Source organism: Pinus tabuliformis, chromosome 6, assembly GCF_031772625.1.
Source record: "Pinus tabuliformis cultivar Carrire ecotype Pingquan chromosome 6, CPIR1, whole genome shotgun sequence".
NCBI classification, from domain to species: domain Eukaryota; kingdom Viridiplantae; phylum Streptophyta; class Pinopsida; order Pinales; family Pinaceae; genus Pinus; species Pinus tabuliformis.
In genome coordinates this window covers 363,376,903-363,393,661 of record NC_142292.1, presented here as the reverse complement: position 1 = coordinate 363,393,661, position 16,759 = coordinate 363,376,903, and the positions used below count along the sequence as shown (strand labels likewise).

At 37.5% G+C, this 16,759-nt stretch overlaps 1 protein-coding gene across 2 annotated transcripts in view; it reads right to left on the bottom strand.

Annotated features, from left to right (window-relative positions):
- LOC149258806 (uncharacterized) overlaps window positions 1-14,792 on the bottom strand; it is a 122,740-nt gene extending 107,948 nt beyond the window's left edge. For both annotated transcript variants that reach the window (XR_016256974.1, XM_089416314.1), the window contains exons 1-3: window positions 13,015-14,792; window positions 9,379-9,852; window positions 8,905-9,206 (exon numbers count right to left, since the gene is read on the bottom strand). Coding sequence is in view for 1 of the 2 variants with exons in the window: in XM_089416314.1 (XP_089272440.1) it covers window positions 8,905-9,206; window positions 9,379-9,852; window positions 13,015-14,284 (2,046 nt within the window). In the remaining variant the exon portion in view is untranslated. The remainder of the gene's footprint in view (window positions 1-8,904; window positions 9,207-9,378; window positions 9,853-13,014) is intronic.
- Between the last annotated feature and the right edge of the window lie 1,967 nt (window positions 14,793-16,759).

The window sequence follows — 16,759 nt, the reverse complement described above, 5'->3', positions numbered from 1 at the left end:
TGATTGGGTCACTAATCTACTTGGTGAATACTCGACCAGACATATGTTTTGCAGTGACTATTCTTATTCAGTTCCAAGTTGAGTCGAAGCATGATCATTAGATAGCAGCAAAGCATATACTAAGATATTTGCAAGGAACAATCCACTACTGCATGAAATATGATAGGATACAAATTTCGACTGGGGAGGCAATGAACAATATGGAAGGAGCACTACAAGCAGATGTTTTAGTTTGGGATCCTCCATGATCTCATGGATGATCAGAAAGCAAGAAACGATTACTTTGAGTAGTGTTGAGGCTAAGTATATTGCAACCTGTGAAGTAAGCACAGAAGTTATCTGACTAAGTTGTTGTCAGACTTGTTTGAAGGACCAATGGACCCTACAGTGATACATTGTGATAACACCATTTGTATAAGATTGTCTAAAGACCCAGTGTTTCATGGAAAGACAAAGCATATAAACAACAAGTATCACTACATTCAGAAGCGAGTACAAAATGGTGTATTGCAGCTACGATATATCTCCACTGATGAACAGGGAGTTGATATTTTGACAAAATCTCTTCCTAACAAAAAGCTTGCGTATTTGAGAGACAAGCTTGGTTTGGTTGATATATCCTCCCTGGTTGAGAGGGAGAGATAGGCACATCATTTTTGTCTTCACTAGGGAAGAAAGAATGGAGGATTGGGTAAGCATCTGGCATCCAATACTCTTTGACGATGTGGTAGGGCATCCAAGATAAGAGTAGTCGTAGAAGACCGATATTCTTTAAGGATTGACTATCCAAGATAAGAATAGTCCTGGTCTGAGAGAACCTGGGTGGGGTATGTTCCGAGAGAGAAAATGATGATGGTGTCTATAAACCATTGGTCTCGCCAGCATTGTGCTCTGATCTTGTGGAGAGAGAGAGTTGTTAGTCAAGGCCTTGCTATATGACAATGTTGGTTGGTATGATGCTAAGCAGAAGGGTTACCAATCTGACTCTTCTTATGAGATCTCTTCAAATTGAGAATGTCCATGTAGCGTTTATAAATGCCTCCCTAGTTAAGAGATAGTGTTGAAAAATGTGTAACTAGGTTCAGTCTTCATAAATATGAAATGTACTTTTGATTCTTCTATTGTAAAATGAAAGAAAATTTATTATTATTGTTTTTAGAGCATGGGTTTCATGCTCAAGGTCTTTTATTTTAGAGGCCAAGAACCCATTGAGTGCTTCCACGATTTGTACTAGGTCAAGAAGTCAAAAGAGTCATTGTCATAAGTTGAAGACCCCATCGGATACGTTGTAACTCGTAAAGAAAAATATTTTTGTCTTTAAAAGTGTCAAAATACCCTTCAAGACCAAGTCAGCTTGGCAACTGGGAAGCCACATCCACCTTTAGAAGCCTATGTAAAGGAGGGAACTCAACCTCCTTAAGAGACAGTCATCAGTGACTCATCCAAGTGAAGAAGAGCAAGAACGTAGCAAAGAAGGAAGAGGACGAATAAGACTTGTTTCTGGGCTATTTCTCTCTCACACGTGAAGGAAGGCTAGGGAATTTGTTGTTGGTCTAGGGTTTTTCTTCTACAGGTTTGATCTTGAAAAAAGAAGAGAAATAAGATCACTGAAGGTCACATTAGGTCATCCTCAAGCACCAAAAGAAGGAGAAAGCCAAGCAAAGGTCTAAAGAAGCCTTGGGAAGCCATAATAAGCTCACACATGTGGCAACAACTCCTACTAGGAGGGCCGAAAATTTCAGATCTACAGTAGAGGCCGAAATTCTGAAGTTGAGGTCGAAATTGTGTTGCTATAAGAGATTTGACTGGGTTTGACTTGAACAAAAGAAGCACGTCATCCAGAAGGTCTGGACTTAGTCTTGGAGGGTATTGATCTTGGTCTAGAGATTTGGAATTCGTCAATTGAAGGATATATAAATAAGAGGAGAGATTTGTGGGTTTTCCTCTCAAGTGGAGAGGTTTTGACCTTGGCTTGCAGCCTATATCCTGTGTTCTTGTATACTATTATTCTTCTTGTTTTGGTAGTTGTTCAATGATAAGAACAAACATAATAATAAGTAAATAGGAAAAGTAAAAAGACATCACAAGCAATTATCAATAAAAGAGAAATCGATCTAACTATTGACCTTTAAATTTCTCAACAGTAATTAGGCTCTCAACCAGGGGAAAACCCGAAATAATAAAAAACAAAAAACTCTTTTCTTATAGAATCTACTTCCAATGAGACAACGACCCAATCCCTAGACCCAGTCCTTCTCCAAGTACCAAGTCAGCCCTTCCAACAAGTCCTTCCTCGATTATGCCACCAACCAGCTTCAACCTACAATTTTGACCTGCCAACTTCAATACTGCAACTTGACCTGCAATTTTCGTCCTACAATTTTGGCCCTTGTTGCTACTGTAGAAACCCTAGTTCAGCTTCCTCTTGAGACCTTCCTAGAGCAAGACAGCTCCTCCCAAGGTCAACGAGGTCAAGATAGAGTATTCTTCCTCCCAACAACAAGATACTACACTTCGTCATACTGAAACACAACCTTACAATTTCAGTCGTTCTTTGAAGCTGCAAAAACCCTAATCCTTCGCACGTATGAGAGGGATTGAGCAAAAAAACAAGTTTTTCGTCCTTCCTTTCTTCTTCTAGATCTTCGCTCTCTTCTTCCTCTGCTTCCCAGCTACAGATCAAATGTTTTCCTTGACATTGAACTTCTTGGTGAGTGAGAGCTAAATGAGGTCGAGCTTCTTCTTTATATAGCCTTCCCAAGGGGTCGAATTCCCTCCTTTAGGCCAACTTGTACTTTAGGAGTTTCCAAGACTTTCTAGACTCAAAATAAATTCTTTTTCCAATTACATTTTGCCTGAAAGGGTCTTATAAACATGATGTTGACTCCTTTGATTCATGACAATAAATCCTAAGACCTAACAAACCCTAGAAGCATGAAGAACATGCTTTTACCTAGAAGACCATCAATAATGAGCACGAAGCCCATGCTTTAAAATAATATATTTTTCTTTTCTTCTTTTGTTCGGTACATAGGATACAGATTGAAATGAGTACAACAATCATGAAACCGAAACTAGTTACATTTTCAACAACCATGTGTCTATTTTCTCTAATCACAAGTCAAGAGTCAAAATTGCTTCTCATGTTAATCCAACATTTGAGGGCATCACATTTATCTTCATATAATGTTTGCAAACTCAACAACTACAACAATGTTGTTAAGGTCGTGGCCTAAACATGCAGTTGACTAATTCTCTCTTCATCGCAATGCCATGATGTCGTTGCTGACAAAACCACAAATCTACAAGTTGCAAAGTTGATAACTGCAATAACAGCTTCATTGTTGTGCCCTCGACATAGAGTTGCCTGGTTTTCTTGCTATATCACTATGCTGCAACATCACTGCTATCAAAACCACAGATTGACAACTTGGGTGGGTCATAAACTGCCTGATAAATTTCATATAGATCACTAGACCGAACTCAAATGCCTATGCTAAATAACAGTAATTGCTCGGACTCCATCAATGGGTAACACCTGTTTCTTGTGGTATTCTTTGTTGGGTCTATGCCCTTATTAATTCCACTGGGGGATTAAATAATGATAGTTTGCTATTATTAAAACTAGGTTATTAAGCACTGATATTTTTATACGGTTGCAAGAAAAATGTTTCAGCCACAATTGCTCTTCTAGATCAGTCGCTTTTGAAAAATACACTTCCTACTCATCACAGGGGTGACGAAGAACATTGGTCTAGGCTACTGGAATATGTTGTTGCAGCATTGTAGATGCGTTGAATATCATTCTAGACACCATACCTTCTTTTGTTTGTTGCATAGGATACATATTGAAATGAGTGCAACAATTATGAAAACCGAAACTAGTTACATTTTCAACAACTATGTGTCTCTTTTCTCTAATCACAGGTCAAGACTCAAAATTGCTTCTCATGTTAGTGCAACATTTGATGGCATCACATTTATCTTCATATAGTGTTTAAAAACTCAACAACTACAACAATGTTGTTAATGTCGTGACCTAAACATGCAGTTGTCTAATTCTCTCTTCATCACAATGCCATGATGTCATTGCTGACAAAACCACAAATCTACAAGTTGCAAAGTTGATAGCTGCAATAACATCTTCATTGTTGTGCCCTCAACATAGAGTTGCCTGGTTTTCTTGCTATATCATTATGCTGTGACATCACTGCTATCAAAACCACAAATTGACAACTTGTGTGGGTCATAAACTGCCTGATAAATTGTATAGAGATCACTAGACCGAACTCAAATGCCTATGCTAAAAAACAGTAATTGCACGGACTCCATCAATGGGTAACACCTGTTTCTTGTGGTATTCTTTGTTGGGTCTATGCCTTTGTTAATTCCACTGGGGAATTAAATAATGATATTTTGCTACTATTAAAACTAGGGTATGTAGCTAGATAGAGGAAAAAGAAGCTGGGGAGAAAAAATTGTGATGGAAAAGAATGTGGAAACTAAACAGTCCTCTTAAAACTACAATACTTCTGTGCCTTGCAATGTCGAACAAAATCTAAACTCAGGGGAAATTGGCATTAACCTGGAAAATGTATTGTGTAAAACCAACGAGGAAACTGTGGATCACCTACTTGTGCATTGTTCATATACTAAAGCGATTTTGAATAAAGCAATAAAGCTCAAATGGATACAATGGGTGGAAAGGAATCCTTATCACCAGGTACAAGGATAAATGAATTGTTTCCCATAGGGCTTTGCCATGATTTGTCTGCAGGGGTTTATGGGTGGAAAGGACAATCCTTATCACCAGGTACAAGGACAAATGAATTGTTTCCCATAGGGCTTTGCCATGATTTGTCTGCAGGGGGTTTGGCTTGCAAAAAATAACATGATATTACAAGATAAGGATATTCCTACAATACCGATTGGCCATCAAATTAGATTTGCCTATGGAGGATCATGGAAGCCTGAAAATGTCAAAGCTCAAAGAATTTTAAAACCCCAGAGATAGAGAAAGACAAGACTTGAGGTTTCTTTGATAGTGCTTGCCAATGAATTCCAGCTAAATGTGGTTCTAGCAGCATTTTATATTTCAGTGAATCCCATTCATCTCTTTCAAGTATGCTATAGGCCAGTGGACAAATAGTAGAGCAGAATTCCGTGACTTAAGATTATTGCTGCAACATGCAGTTGAAAAAGATAATGCCAGGCTCCAGGTAATGGAAGATTCTAAATTGATTATGGATTGGACAGAAAATATGGTGCTGAGCACAACCATGAATGGGGACAGGGTTTCTGAGGTCATAGTGAAGTTTTCTGAAATCTTTTTCTCGCGCATCTATAGAGAATTCAATAAACAAGAAAACAGATTACCTAAAGAAGTATTATCACTGCAGGAAGGGCAATGTCTACAAAGTTACGGATGAATTTTTCCTTCCAGCATCAGTTCCTTCCCTACACTGATTTTCACAAAAAAAATCAGATATTCTGCTCTAGAAGTTAATCTTGTGAATTGTTTATAACTTTATGTAATGGCCTAATTTCAGGCAAATTTGAATGTAAATTTGGTGCTTTCTAGAAAAGCTGAGGCAAAAAATGCCTACAGATGACTGTAAAAATTAGGTTATAAAAAACCCTTTTGGGGTCTTCTGGACAGAAGGTCACAGAGACCTACAGTTCTGAAAGTGTCAATAAAAAAAAATGAAAATGTATATTTTGATTTCTCCTATAACATATTATAATGTTTTTTTCGTGAATAAAAAAGGGATCCTTCTCAGGCACAAACTCATATAACCTCCCAGCATCTCTTCTTCATTATTGATTTATGATCTCAACAATTGCTTCATTCTGACCTAACTTGATGCCTATTAAAAAATCTCGTTGTCTTGAACTCAGCTGCATACATGCACAAAACTATGCATGGATCCTCATTTAACATGCTCTGATGTTAACTTTGGAGTGCAAACACATCAATAAGAGTCAAATGATAATGAAGAGAACATATAACATTATTTTTATGGATGATATTACAGAAATTATACAGGACAGAAAATCATACTCTCTCACATATGACACCCTTAGGAAGTTATGGTTGTTTAACTACCTTGCACTAACCTGTGCTTTTGATGTTACATGTCAGTCACATTTACCAACATTAATATGACTTGAACACTAAAGTGGTTGCTAGCATTAAAGTCATGCAATAACGTATAATATTTGTACTTAACAAAACAATGGATCTCTTTGTTTGCTCCTGCAACAATTTGGCGATCCACTGATACTATATCCAAATGGATCAAGTTTAATTGGGAGACAGGGACCAGAATGGTTTAAAGCCATAAGACTCCAATCAAAAGGATCTATCATGGTATTCTTCTTGATTCCTGAATACAGACACCATGTTTGGAGGAGGTTTATGGATGATAAGGCAAACTGTGCCAACCCCTTTGAAGCATAGCCATCATCTAATCTAGCACAGTTTAGACTCCCTGGCTTACCCCTAGAGTTTTGGCATGAATTGATCTTTTCATAGGTTGATAGCTATTTAGATTTACATTTGTATCATCAAAGATCACAATAGAAAGAACCGACCTGGGCAAACAACTGTTGAGTTCAATTCAATCAAAGTTGTTGGTTAACTAATGGGAGCAAATGCCTGAATATGAAAAAGCACGTGTGGAGACTAAAAAGAGAGAAGGGGAGAGAGAGAGAGAGAGAGAGCACATGTGAAGACTCTAGAAAGAGAATGAGAGGCTAGGGTGTACTTTTCTCTAGGTCACATCTCAAGAGTGAATACAAGTGACTGAATGAACATATATTAATTGTATGACTCCCTCCTCCTATTTAAATTTTATATGAGAGGTAAGGGAGGCCCACAATACAATGTGGGCCTCAGCCCTTACAAGCAACTTACAATGAGCACATATAGGCCAACAAGTAAGATGTCACATTCTAAGGTATGGATCATGCTCCAAGGTGATGTACCTACACAAGGAAAGTTCACATCCCTCCATCACAAGCCTCCATGGACTCCATCAATTCTCCTGAGCAATGTACTCCACTGGGTTAGCTAACATTGCAAGAACATTGTTGAAGCCCTAGGCATCCCCAAGCCATCTCCAATCCTCCAAACAAGAATCCAAGTTACCACATGACAACTAACAGTCAATGCCCTCCTGCAAGCTACACAATATTCCTCATCCCATGCAGGGTTCTCTCTAAGCAGCTGGATCCTTCACGGGGCCCAAATGAAGGGTGTCCACCAAACTGTTAAGAGAACTCCAATGCCTAGGGAAGAACATTAAGCCAAGAACGATCTAAGGTCAAACATCCAATGAAAAAGCTATCTCAACTGTGCAAAACCATAAAGACCTATCTCTCATGTGCCAAACCATCTCAGACCATCCAGGATTAAACATGAAGCACCCCAAGCATGGCGTAAGCACTTTCAAGTAACGCCAAAAGTTAACACTTGGATGGTGGGGTCACCATTTGCAAAGGGCAGTCTTACCTGCTGCCAAATTGCCAGGTGAAACAGAGCAAGCAAGTGAATTGTCCAGAAAAAAGAACAGCAGACCAAGCAAGCAAATTCTCCAGAGAAAGAACAACAGACCAAGCAAGCAAATTCCCCACAATAAGAACAATAGATCAAGCAAGCAAATTCCTCCTCGAAATGGCAAAACTAAAACCCAAGACCTCAAAACTTTGAACGAAAAGGAAACCATGTCAAATAAAAATTTCATCCATAGACCTGAATTCTTTTTAGGTTCTTGAAGACCATAGCCCAAAAGGCTCAAAAGTAGAAGGGTCCTTAAAAGATCCATTAAATGGACTTGATACAAGGAAAAAGAAAGCAATAACCCATATATAGGACTGTTTCAACCCAAAGGATTGAAATTCATATGCTACTAGGGATGCTAGAATCAACTCGACAACACTTGCAAATCCAACCTTTGCAGAAAGCCTTTGTAAAAGAACAGGACATTTAATCCTTCAACAAGAGGAAATGAAGGATCGAGAGATGCAATCCCAAAGGAATCATGTCAACACTCAAATTCCACTCCAGAGAAGGAAATCAAGGATCTAAAAAACATTGCCTATAGGAGACCTGCAAGGAACAGAAATGCAATCACAGATGTAATTCTTGGGTTTTGAACTTAAGAGCTATTTCAAACCATCTTGTGTACTAACATTCAAGAGAAAGTTGAAAGGTATTACATGTTTTTTAAATATATAGTTAGTTTTATTACCTACCAAATAAGACATTTTCTAAGAAACAAGAGATCTGCTCTGAAGCTCTTTGTAGCTCCAAATGTCTGCCACCAGATGCCAGGAATGCGTGGCACTGAGACTATTTTGTTGATCTACGGGGGATAACAGCTTTACAGGGTCAAATGCCTATTGACAAATACAATAATTGGGCACCAAACTGATAAACAAAACAGTAAAAAAAATTACCCATCCTCACCCCCTCCCCAACCTTACCATTCATAATCACAACAGATGTAAAACCACTTTACAGTCTCCCCCAGCTATTTCTGGTTTCATTTATGCAAGCATCATTTGTTGAATTTACATAATCATATCCTCTTGGCCAATCAATTGTTTACTTTGTAAAAGATGAAAACAAAAAAGTAAAAGAAAATCCTATGCCAAGATCATCTTTTTGATCAGAGTAAAGCACACCCAAACTGAGACTTATTTCTTATTCATATCCCACAAATCACTCCCGCTACAAAGTGCATTCAAATAGGAGGAAAAATCTTAGCAATGGTCATTTTAATTCATAGATCGATATGATAATAGTTTATTACATGCGAGACAAAGCAAATACAAAGCATAGAAACAGTCTATGTAAAAGAAAATGTTGTCCTTATGGGCATATTTAGATAAAAATATTACCTCAAGATCAGAAAACTCAAACCAGGGACAACAATCCAGAATCTCGCAAACAAATACAACTGTGTCACGGGTAAGGAACCCTGCATCTGGATCCAGCATGTCCGAGACTTTCATGAATTGTAGAACTGAATTATTCCAAGTCTTTGTACATATGGATGACTCCTTCCAGACAGTTTTGTCAGAATGTTTTTGATTCACTACTGCCATCCGATATCTGACCCAGAAATTCTTATCAGGATCGGTTCCAACAGATTGATCACTTTCCAAATATATGCATAGAGTATCAAATGACTCATAGACACCTGCCTCGTCACATTCAACTGCATTAGAAGTAATGATAAAACCAATAGTACAAATGACATGACAATTGAACAAGAATACACGAAAAGACTATACAATATATATGAAGAGAACAACAAATTAACAAACCAGAACCAGCTATTTAAACTTAAAGAATGGGATTCAGTCCTGCACCTATGCGTAGCTCACAACCACCGGCCTGAAAGAATTTGCTAAAGATTTTCCTTGTCTCCATGATCTCCTTAAAAGCTAAAAAGTTCTCGACCTTCCATGTGAAGGTACCTCGGTTTACAGTTCTTCCAGCTTCACTTTTAGAGACACTGGAATCTACTTCATGATCTGTGCACTCCTGCATTATAGAGGTCTCCTTTAAAATGAGAACCTCTGCAGAAAAGACCACCGTGTCTTGCACCAAGTACCCTGAATCTTGGTCAAAGAGACTAGTCAAGGTGATAAATTCACGCCAACCCCAATCTTTAGCAACCTTTGAATAACGGTTTTGAGACTCCTTTGTAACCGATTTTTCTTCAGATCTTTGATTCACAACTGATAAACGGTGACTGACAAAACAACTCCAATCAGCAGAATTGTTACGAGGATCTGTAACTTCAAGAAACATTGAAAGGTGACAAGGAGGTTGTGATTGCCCTGGTCATCCAGACAACAAAATTCTAATTCAGTGTTTAATACTACAAACATGTAACAATCAAGACAAGAAGTCCTTACAATTGAAGTCCAAAGAGCACTAAAAAATATCTTAATAGATTCCCTAACTAGTAAGAATCTGATATAATTCAAAATACCTGCAGACAAGAAAAATTCAGAACTACAACCCAGAAATATCCAAGCCAATGCTGTGCTTATGAATTCAACAAGAAAAATGCAAAGAACTCAATAACAGGCATAATCTGAAGTTTTCCTCAGAAGGGCTTTGGCAGGACATAATAAAGAAGAAGTGCATAGATCTCCTTATCAAGGAGGAATAGATAAGGAAGCCAAGAAAATCAGGAGGGCCTTAAGGTGTATGGAAGGCTATGGTAGCAGTCTTTACTGTCATAGGGGATCATCTTTCATCTCTCATCTGAAATGAGATTCAGGTAATAGGAGGAGGCACCCTGCCTCTCTCAAGATCTTTTAACTTGCCTTCACTCCAAAAATATTTTCTTCCTGGGATAGCTTATGAAAAGACCATCTCAAATAGGTGAATATTGGGATGGAAAGGGGCAGAACAATTGGGGGTCAAAAGAGAATGTGCAGAGAAATGGAACCACTTTGCAGATTCCCTATGATCCGCTTGTAACAGACTGAAGGATCACTGATAAAGACTGGTTTGGGCAACAAACAAAACTAGAGGAACTTACAAGGACAGATTAGGATACCAGACTGTAATGCCTGACCAAGAAGGGGACCCATGGCTGTGGAATTTATGTTGAAGTTTGAAGCCCCTCTCAAATCAAAATCTTTCCTCTGGCTGGTCCTAAAGAATAAAATCTTGACCTGGGCCAGTTTACAGGAGAGATCATGACAGGGACTTACAATGTGTACATTATGTAGAGAGAACACAGAGAGTGTCAGCCACCTCTTCATAGCATATAATTTCATCAAAGAAATATGGGCAGCAGTAAAAACCAGTGTTCCGCAGAGATGTGTAATATGGGCATCAGTAAAAACCAGTGTTCCACAGAGACTCATACCTCAGTGTGGGAGAAGGGCGCACTCCCCATGTTTCCCACACTCTCAGACGAGGCTTCTGGGTAATCATTTCCCCACATTTCCCTTTTGGGGAAACGCAGGGAGGAAAATTCCCCACTGTGGGAGAGGGGGGGCTTCTGGGCATGCCCCTCAGAAAAGGGCTGCTTTTAGTCATCCCCCATGAAAAGGGGACTTGTCACTCTTTACTATTGTTGAGTTTGAACAATTTCAATTTACTATTTCAGACTTCAGTATCTACTATTTTTCTTGGTAATTAGATTCTAGAATGATGAATTTAAGTCAATGTATTAATATTTCAGTATTTTGGTTTCATCTATGATTTATGAATCAACATATTTCATTACTAATCAGAATTTAAATCATGTTTATATCATTTACAAACTTGAATTTAGTACTATTTTACTGTTTAGTATTTACATTGCACAAAGATGAATTTGCATGGGATGAATTAATATTGTTGGGATTTTATCATTATTATCATTATGTTTATTAACTCAAAGATGGGGACCCTAACATCCCACCAACCCCCTTAATTTCCCCAAAATTCGGGGTTTCTTCCACATGTCACCCATGTGCATATCCCTGCTCCCGCACTCCCCTGTCCCAGAAACTTGGAGGACCATTGTTCCAAACATTAACCAGTGGAAAGGCAAGTGGGAAGAAGAAACTGTGGATCACAGTTTAACCTCCCGCCTTCAAGATAGGGAAGTAAATATAAAACACTCTCTCCCTATTCTCATTCTCTGGATTGTTTGGCTCACTAGAAATGAAGCTCTTTTCAAGACCATCAAATTACTCCCCTGGACTCTTTCCACGGGATGCAAGGGACCTATATGAGCTACAAAAAGGCCAAGAAAAAGCGCAAGCAAAAGCAAAATGATCCACCCAACATCGATGACTCCGCCCCCTATGGTTTCTTTGATGGAGGAAAACAAGAATCCTTGACATTTCAAATCCTCACAAGATTCTTGCTGAACGTGTTCTTGGAGCAGGAACAAACAATTATGGAGAAGTGAAAACTGTATCTACACTGATAGCGCTAGCATTGGAGAATTGAATCACTGAAATTTGTATAAATGGAGACTCCAGATTGGTTATAGAGTAGATGGAATCTCTTTACATGGAAGCTTGCAGCATGTAGGGGATCTTAAGGCATCCTTCACATCAAAATCTTCAAGCACATCTACAAAGAGTAAAATCAAGATGCACATAAGTTATCTAAACAGGCCTGCAGCAGGGGTCATGGACCTCTGTCAATTAGGGTGATCAAAGATGGAGTAAAGGAAACTCTCCCTCCAACAATAGATGAACTTCAAAGAGAAAGTTTGCTTGTAATATTGTCTTTCGTAACTGAAATTATGCTGCTTTTTTAACATATTTGCTATGCATATTGATAGGTTCTACTTAATTTTATTGTGGAGGTGTCATTTCCAATCTCTCGAGGACTAACTTTATAGACTGTGCCTCTAGTCTCATGAACAGTTTAAATGTAACTTTTTCTTTTTCATTATGGAAACATTACAAGTTCTTTTTTCTGTGAAAATAAATAGCATAAACTTGAGTGGAGAACCATTTTATGGCATAGTTATGAACGTAACCTCCACGTCTACCAAGCCAAAATAGTATTGGGCAATATGATCTGACAGACACATAACAAATGAAGGACCTAATAGAAGCAACCATACAAAAGAACAAAAAAGATAGATGCACTGGAGCAGAGGAAAACAATAAAATATGAAAGAAACTCAATAGCTACAAACACAACACGTTTAAAAACTAATGTTCACAGAGAACGAGGAAATTTGCCCTCTGACTACAATGAAAGCCATCTGGATAAAAAATACTTTTGAAGAAACTAAAGAAAAAACACCGAAAAAGATGGATTCTAAAACCATTCTAAAACCACACCAAAATATCAAACATTTTAAATTGGACAAATTAATACCATTTCAACTAGATAGACAAACAATAAATTAGACAGCAAAAAACACCGAAGAGTAACAGTGAGGAACTACATTCACATTCACACTATAGGATATCCATAATTCAAAAACTGTTGCCCTATACTGCTAAGACAATAACAAGTCTGCACACTACCTCTAGGGTACACAATAAGACGGCAGTCGCGGTTGCCAACCTGAAATCGCCTACTCTTGACACATAGGCCCGTTATTTTCCTTTTCTTAAGGATGTCTTTTAACCTTGTGAAATTCTCAATTCTCCATGTAAATTTCCCTTGATGACCATCTGATTTTCTGACATTGCTTCTTCCAACAACGGTTCCGAGATTTCTAGTAAAACCACTGGACTCCTTGATGACATGAAATGAAGCACTGAAAACAGCAGTGTCATCCACCAAATAACCCATCTCTGGAGAAACAAAATCAGTCATTAGCATGTAATCGTTCCATCCAAGGCTCGTATTGTCACCACTCTTATTGTCCCCTGCGAATCGGCCATAGGAATCCCGATGCATATGGTTCATCCCAGCTCGCTGATTCAGAACAGACATGCGAAAGAGACACCAACAGCTCCGTTCTGTAACAACGGACTTATCGGTATCTTTGCTCTCCAAGCACATCGAAAGATAATCAATGCCATTAACAGACGACTGGTACACGCTCAGCCGCAGATTGCATTCCCCAGCTGGAAACACAGGGCTCATGATCTTCTGCGTCTTGATCATCTCCTTGAACAGGGACAAATTATGCACCTTCCACAAGAACTTTCCACTCAGGACCTCTGGCATGGGGCCAGCGATCGGCTGCAATTCATTCTCCCTAGAGAACGACACAGACTCGTGCAGGACAAGAATCTCCGCCAAGACAACGACGCTATCATTCACCAGAAAGCCAGCCTTGGGATCCAGGACTGTCGAGCTGGGCGTAAAGTCACACCAGCCATGAGACTTCTTCTTGGTGGAAAACCGATGCCAGGAATCGCGCTGTATCGACTTCGCCTCGTCTCGCTGATTCACCACAATCAATCTATAGCTGGCAAAACAATCCCATTTCGATGAAGCCGATCCCCGGGGATCCATAACCTGCAAATAGATGGAAAGGTAACCTGGAAGCGCCTGTGAGTCACCCCGGGGATACACCAGAAGCCTGCAGTCATAACCCCCCACTTCAAAATATCGACTCCACAATGCCCTGGCCTTCACCCTGCTAAACTGCGCAATATTCCACCTGCAGACTGCGCAGTAATCGCCTCTCCTTTCCACAAACACGTTCTCTTGCCCCCCTTCTCTGGGTTCCTCTGCAGTTTCCCCTCCTCTGGCAACTACTTTCTCTATCCGGTTGTTCAATGCCAATGAATTATCCAAACCCCCGGACGAGGACGCCGCAAGCTCCTCCGCCTGCTTCATCCCTGAATATAGTATGACCCACTACCCTAAAAAGAATAAAAACCAGCCTCCAAAATCAATAACCCGCCCCCAACTGACTCAGAGCTGCAAAAACCCTCGCATTGATGAATTATAACGCATATGACTGCCCGTCGATGATAATGCCTGTTAGGTTATATTGGATCTTCTTGAATTGCAGCAGGTGTAGAGATTTTTGTGGCAAACTTATTGAAATAATTGAGGCCCCCAACAAAGTGGTTTTGAAAAAACGAGGGAAAAAATTAATGCGTGTTTGAGAAAAAAATGTTTTCTGTCAGACTTACTTGAAGCTGCTGCTACCTGTATTGTTGATGATTCTTCTTCTGTGTTTGTGTTTTCCTTGTCTGTTATTCCCTACCTTTGGCTTCCTCTAATTCATGCAGACTGCTGCTGCTGCTCCTCCTCCTATTAGCTTCTTTCCACTGGAGAGAGTGGTGTCCTGGAGCAAGAATATGTGGTAAGGTATATGTATTTAAGGACTGACATGGGATTTTATATTTTACATTTTATCGGATTCCAAAAGTCTTGAATATTATTTTTGAGTATCATATAAATTAAACCCTAAATGTGGATTTTTTATTTTGGGTTTGTGGTCTTTGCAGATACGGGGAAGGCAAACGGGATCATTTACCTGTGCCTTTGGAATTTCACTTGGAGTACTCCTTTCTTTAGCTTACACGTTACATAAAGTCTCAGTCGTATTCATCTTTTTCTTTTGGGTTTTTTTCGTGGTAGTTAGCCCAATGGTTCCAATCTATAAGATTTTTCCACAAGTTCTACCCAAGTCCCATTCTATTGGAGATATGTTAGGTATATTTATTAAATTCAATTAAAGATATATTAAATTTGAAAAGGGTAAACATTTGATGATTTAATTTACAATATTTATGTTTCTAATCTTTATTAATTTAAAGTAACTCTGTGTCAAATTAAAAATTAAAAATATATATATATATAAAATATGTTTAGTTTTAATTTATTAACACTTATAAATAAATATAATATAAATTTTTGAAGATCTTTCAGCGAAAATTATATAGAGATACTTTTGTTTGGAACCAACCAGTATGGTTCATCGTTAGGACAAGTTGAATGAGCAAATCTCGTTTTGCACATTAGTCAAATTAGCCATTTTCCGATCAAATCTAGCTGTTGTCTTTTTAGCCGTTACCTTGTCTAGTAAAATTGGGTCATTGGATATTCTGCCCTATCTATTTAATGTGCAAAGAGAGATTTGCTCATTCAACTTGTCTGACGATAAACCACACTGGTTGGTTCGAAATGCGTCCACAAAAATATCTCTATGTGATTTTCGTGAAAAAATCTTCAAAAATTTGATATGGATCAAAAAAGCCTAAATTCATTTAATTATTAATATTTATTGTTTTTTAAAAAGGAAAATTAACTTAGATTAATATTTTATTACATGCAGTGAAAATTTATGATAATGTGTATGAATTTGTCTTATATGTTTATTGGAAATTATACTTTGAGTTAAGCAAATTGTTTATAAATATTATAAAGAATTAATTTCAGTTTCATGATGGGAACTTGAGCTTTACATGAATAGTTAATATTGTAGATTTTGAAATAAATAAATAAATAATACTATGAATGGATTTGTATTTATAAATAAATATATTTTTATAAAATTATGTAAATTATTATATTCAAAATATAATTAAAATTTATTGGAATTGTAAATTTTAATTATAACTTAAAATATTTCAAGGTTTTTTTTTTGAAAAAATCATATTGAAGATTTTGTTCTACCCTCCAAAAGCATTGACTAAAATCGTCAATGTGATTTCTTCCTAAAAATTCTCTATACAGTGTGATATGTATCACATAGGCTTGAATTTGAACTTCAAAGTTTTTCAAAGCTTTTAATTCATTTATATATTAAAAAATATAATTTAAGTAATGTAAAATTATAACCTCAATAAGAATTTCATCATTAAATTATATAGTCTAAGACATAGAACGTTTAAACTTCATATTTCAATTTTGATAAAGTGAAAAAATCCAAAAAAATATCATGAAAAAGGTAAAACTCAATTAATTTTAACCCTCATTCATGTATATTATTGTGACCATAATTCCTTCTTTCACCTTGTTATTTTCCATTGCATCTTGTTATTTTCCATTGCATACCCCTTCTCATTTTTATTTTTATTCTTAAATTATTTCCACTTTAAAGCAAATCAAATCTCTCTCATCTTATTACCTATTTTTTCATCTTTTTATTTTCTTTAGTTTGAGACCTTAGCCTTGGTTATTATTACTACCTTTCTTTTACATTTTCCTTGTTTTAAGATTTATATCTTTTTATTTTCTTTAGTTTGAGACCTTAGCCTTGGTTATTATTACTACCTTTCTTTCAAATTTTTCCTGTTTTAAGATTTATGTATTTTTATTTTCTTTGGTTTGAGACCTTAGCCTTGGTTATCATTACTA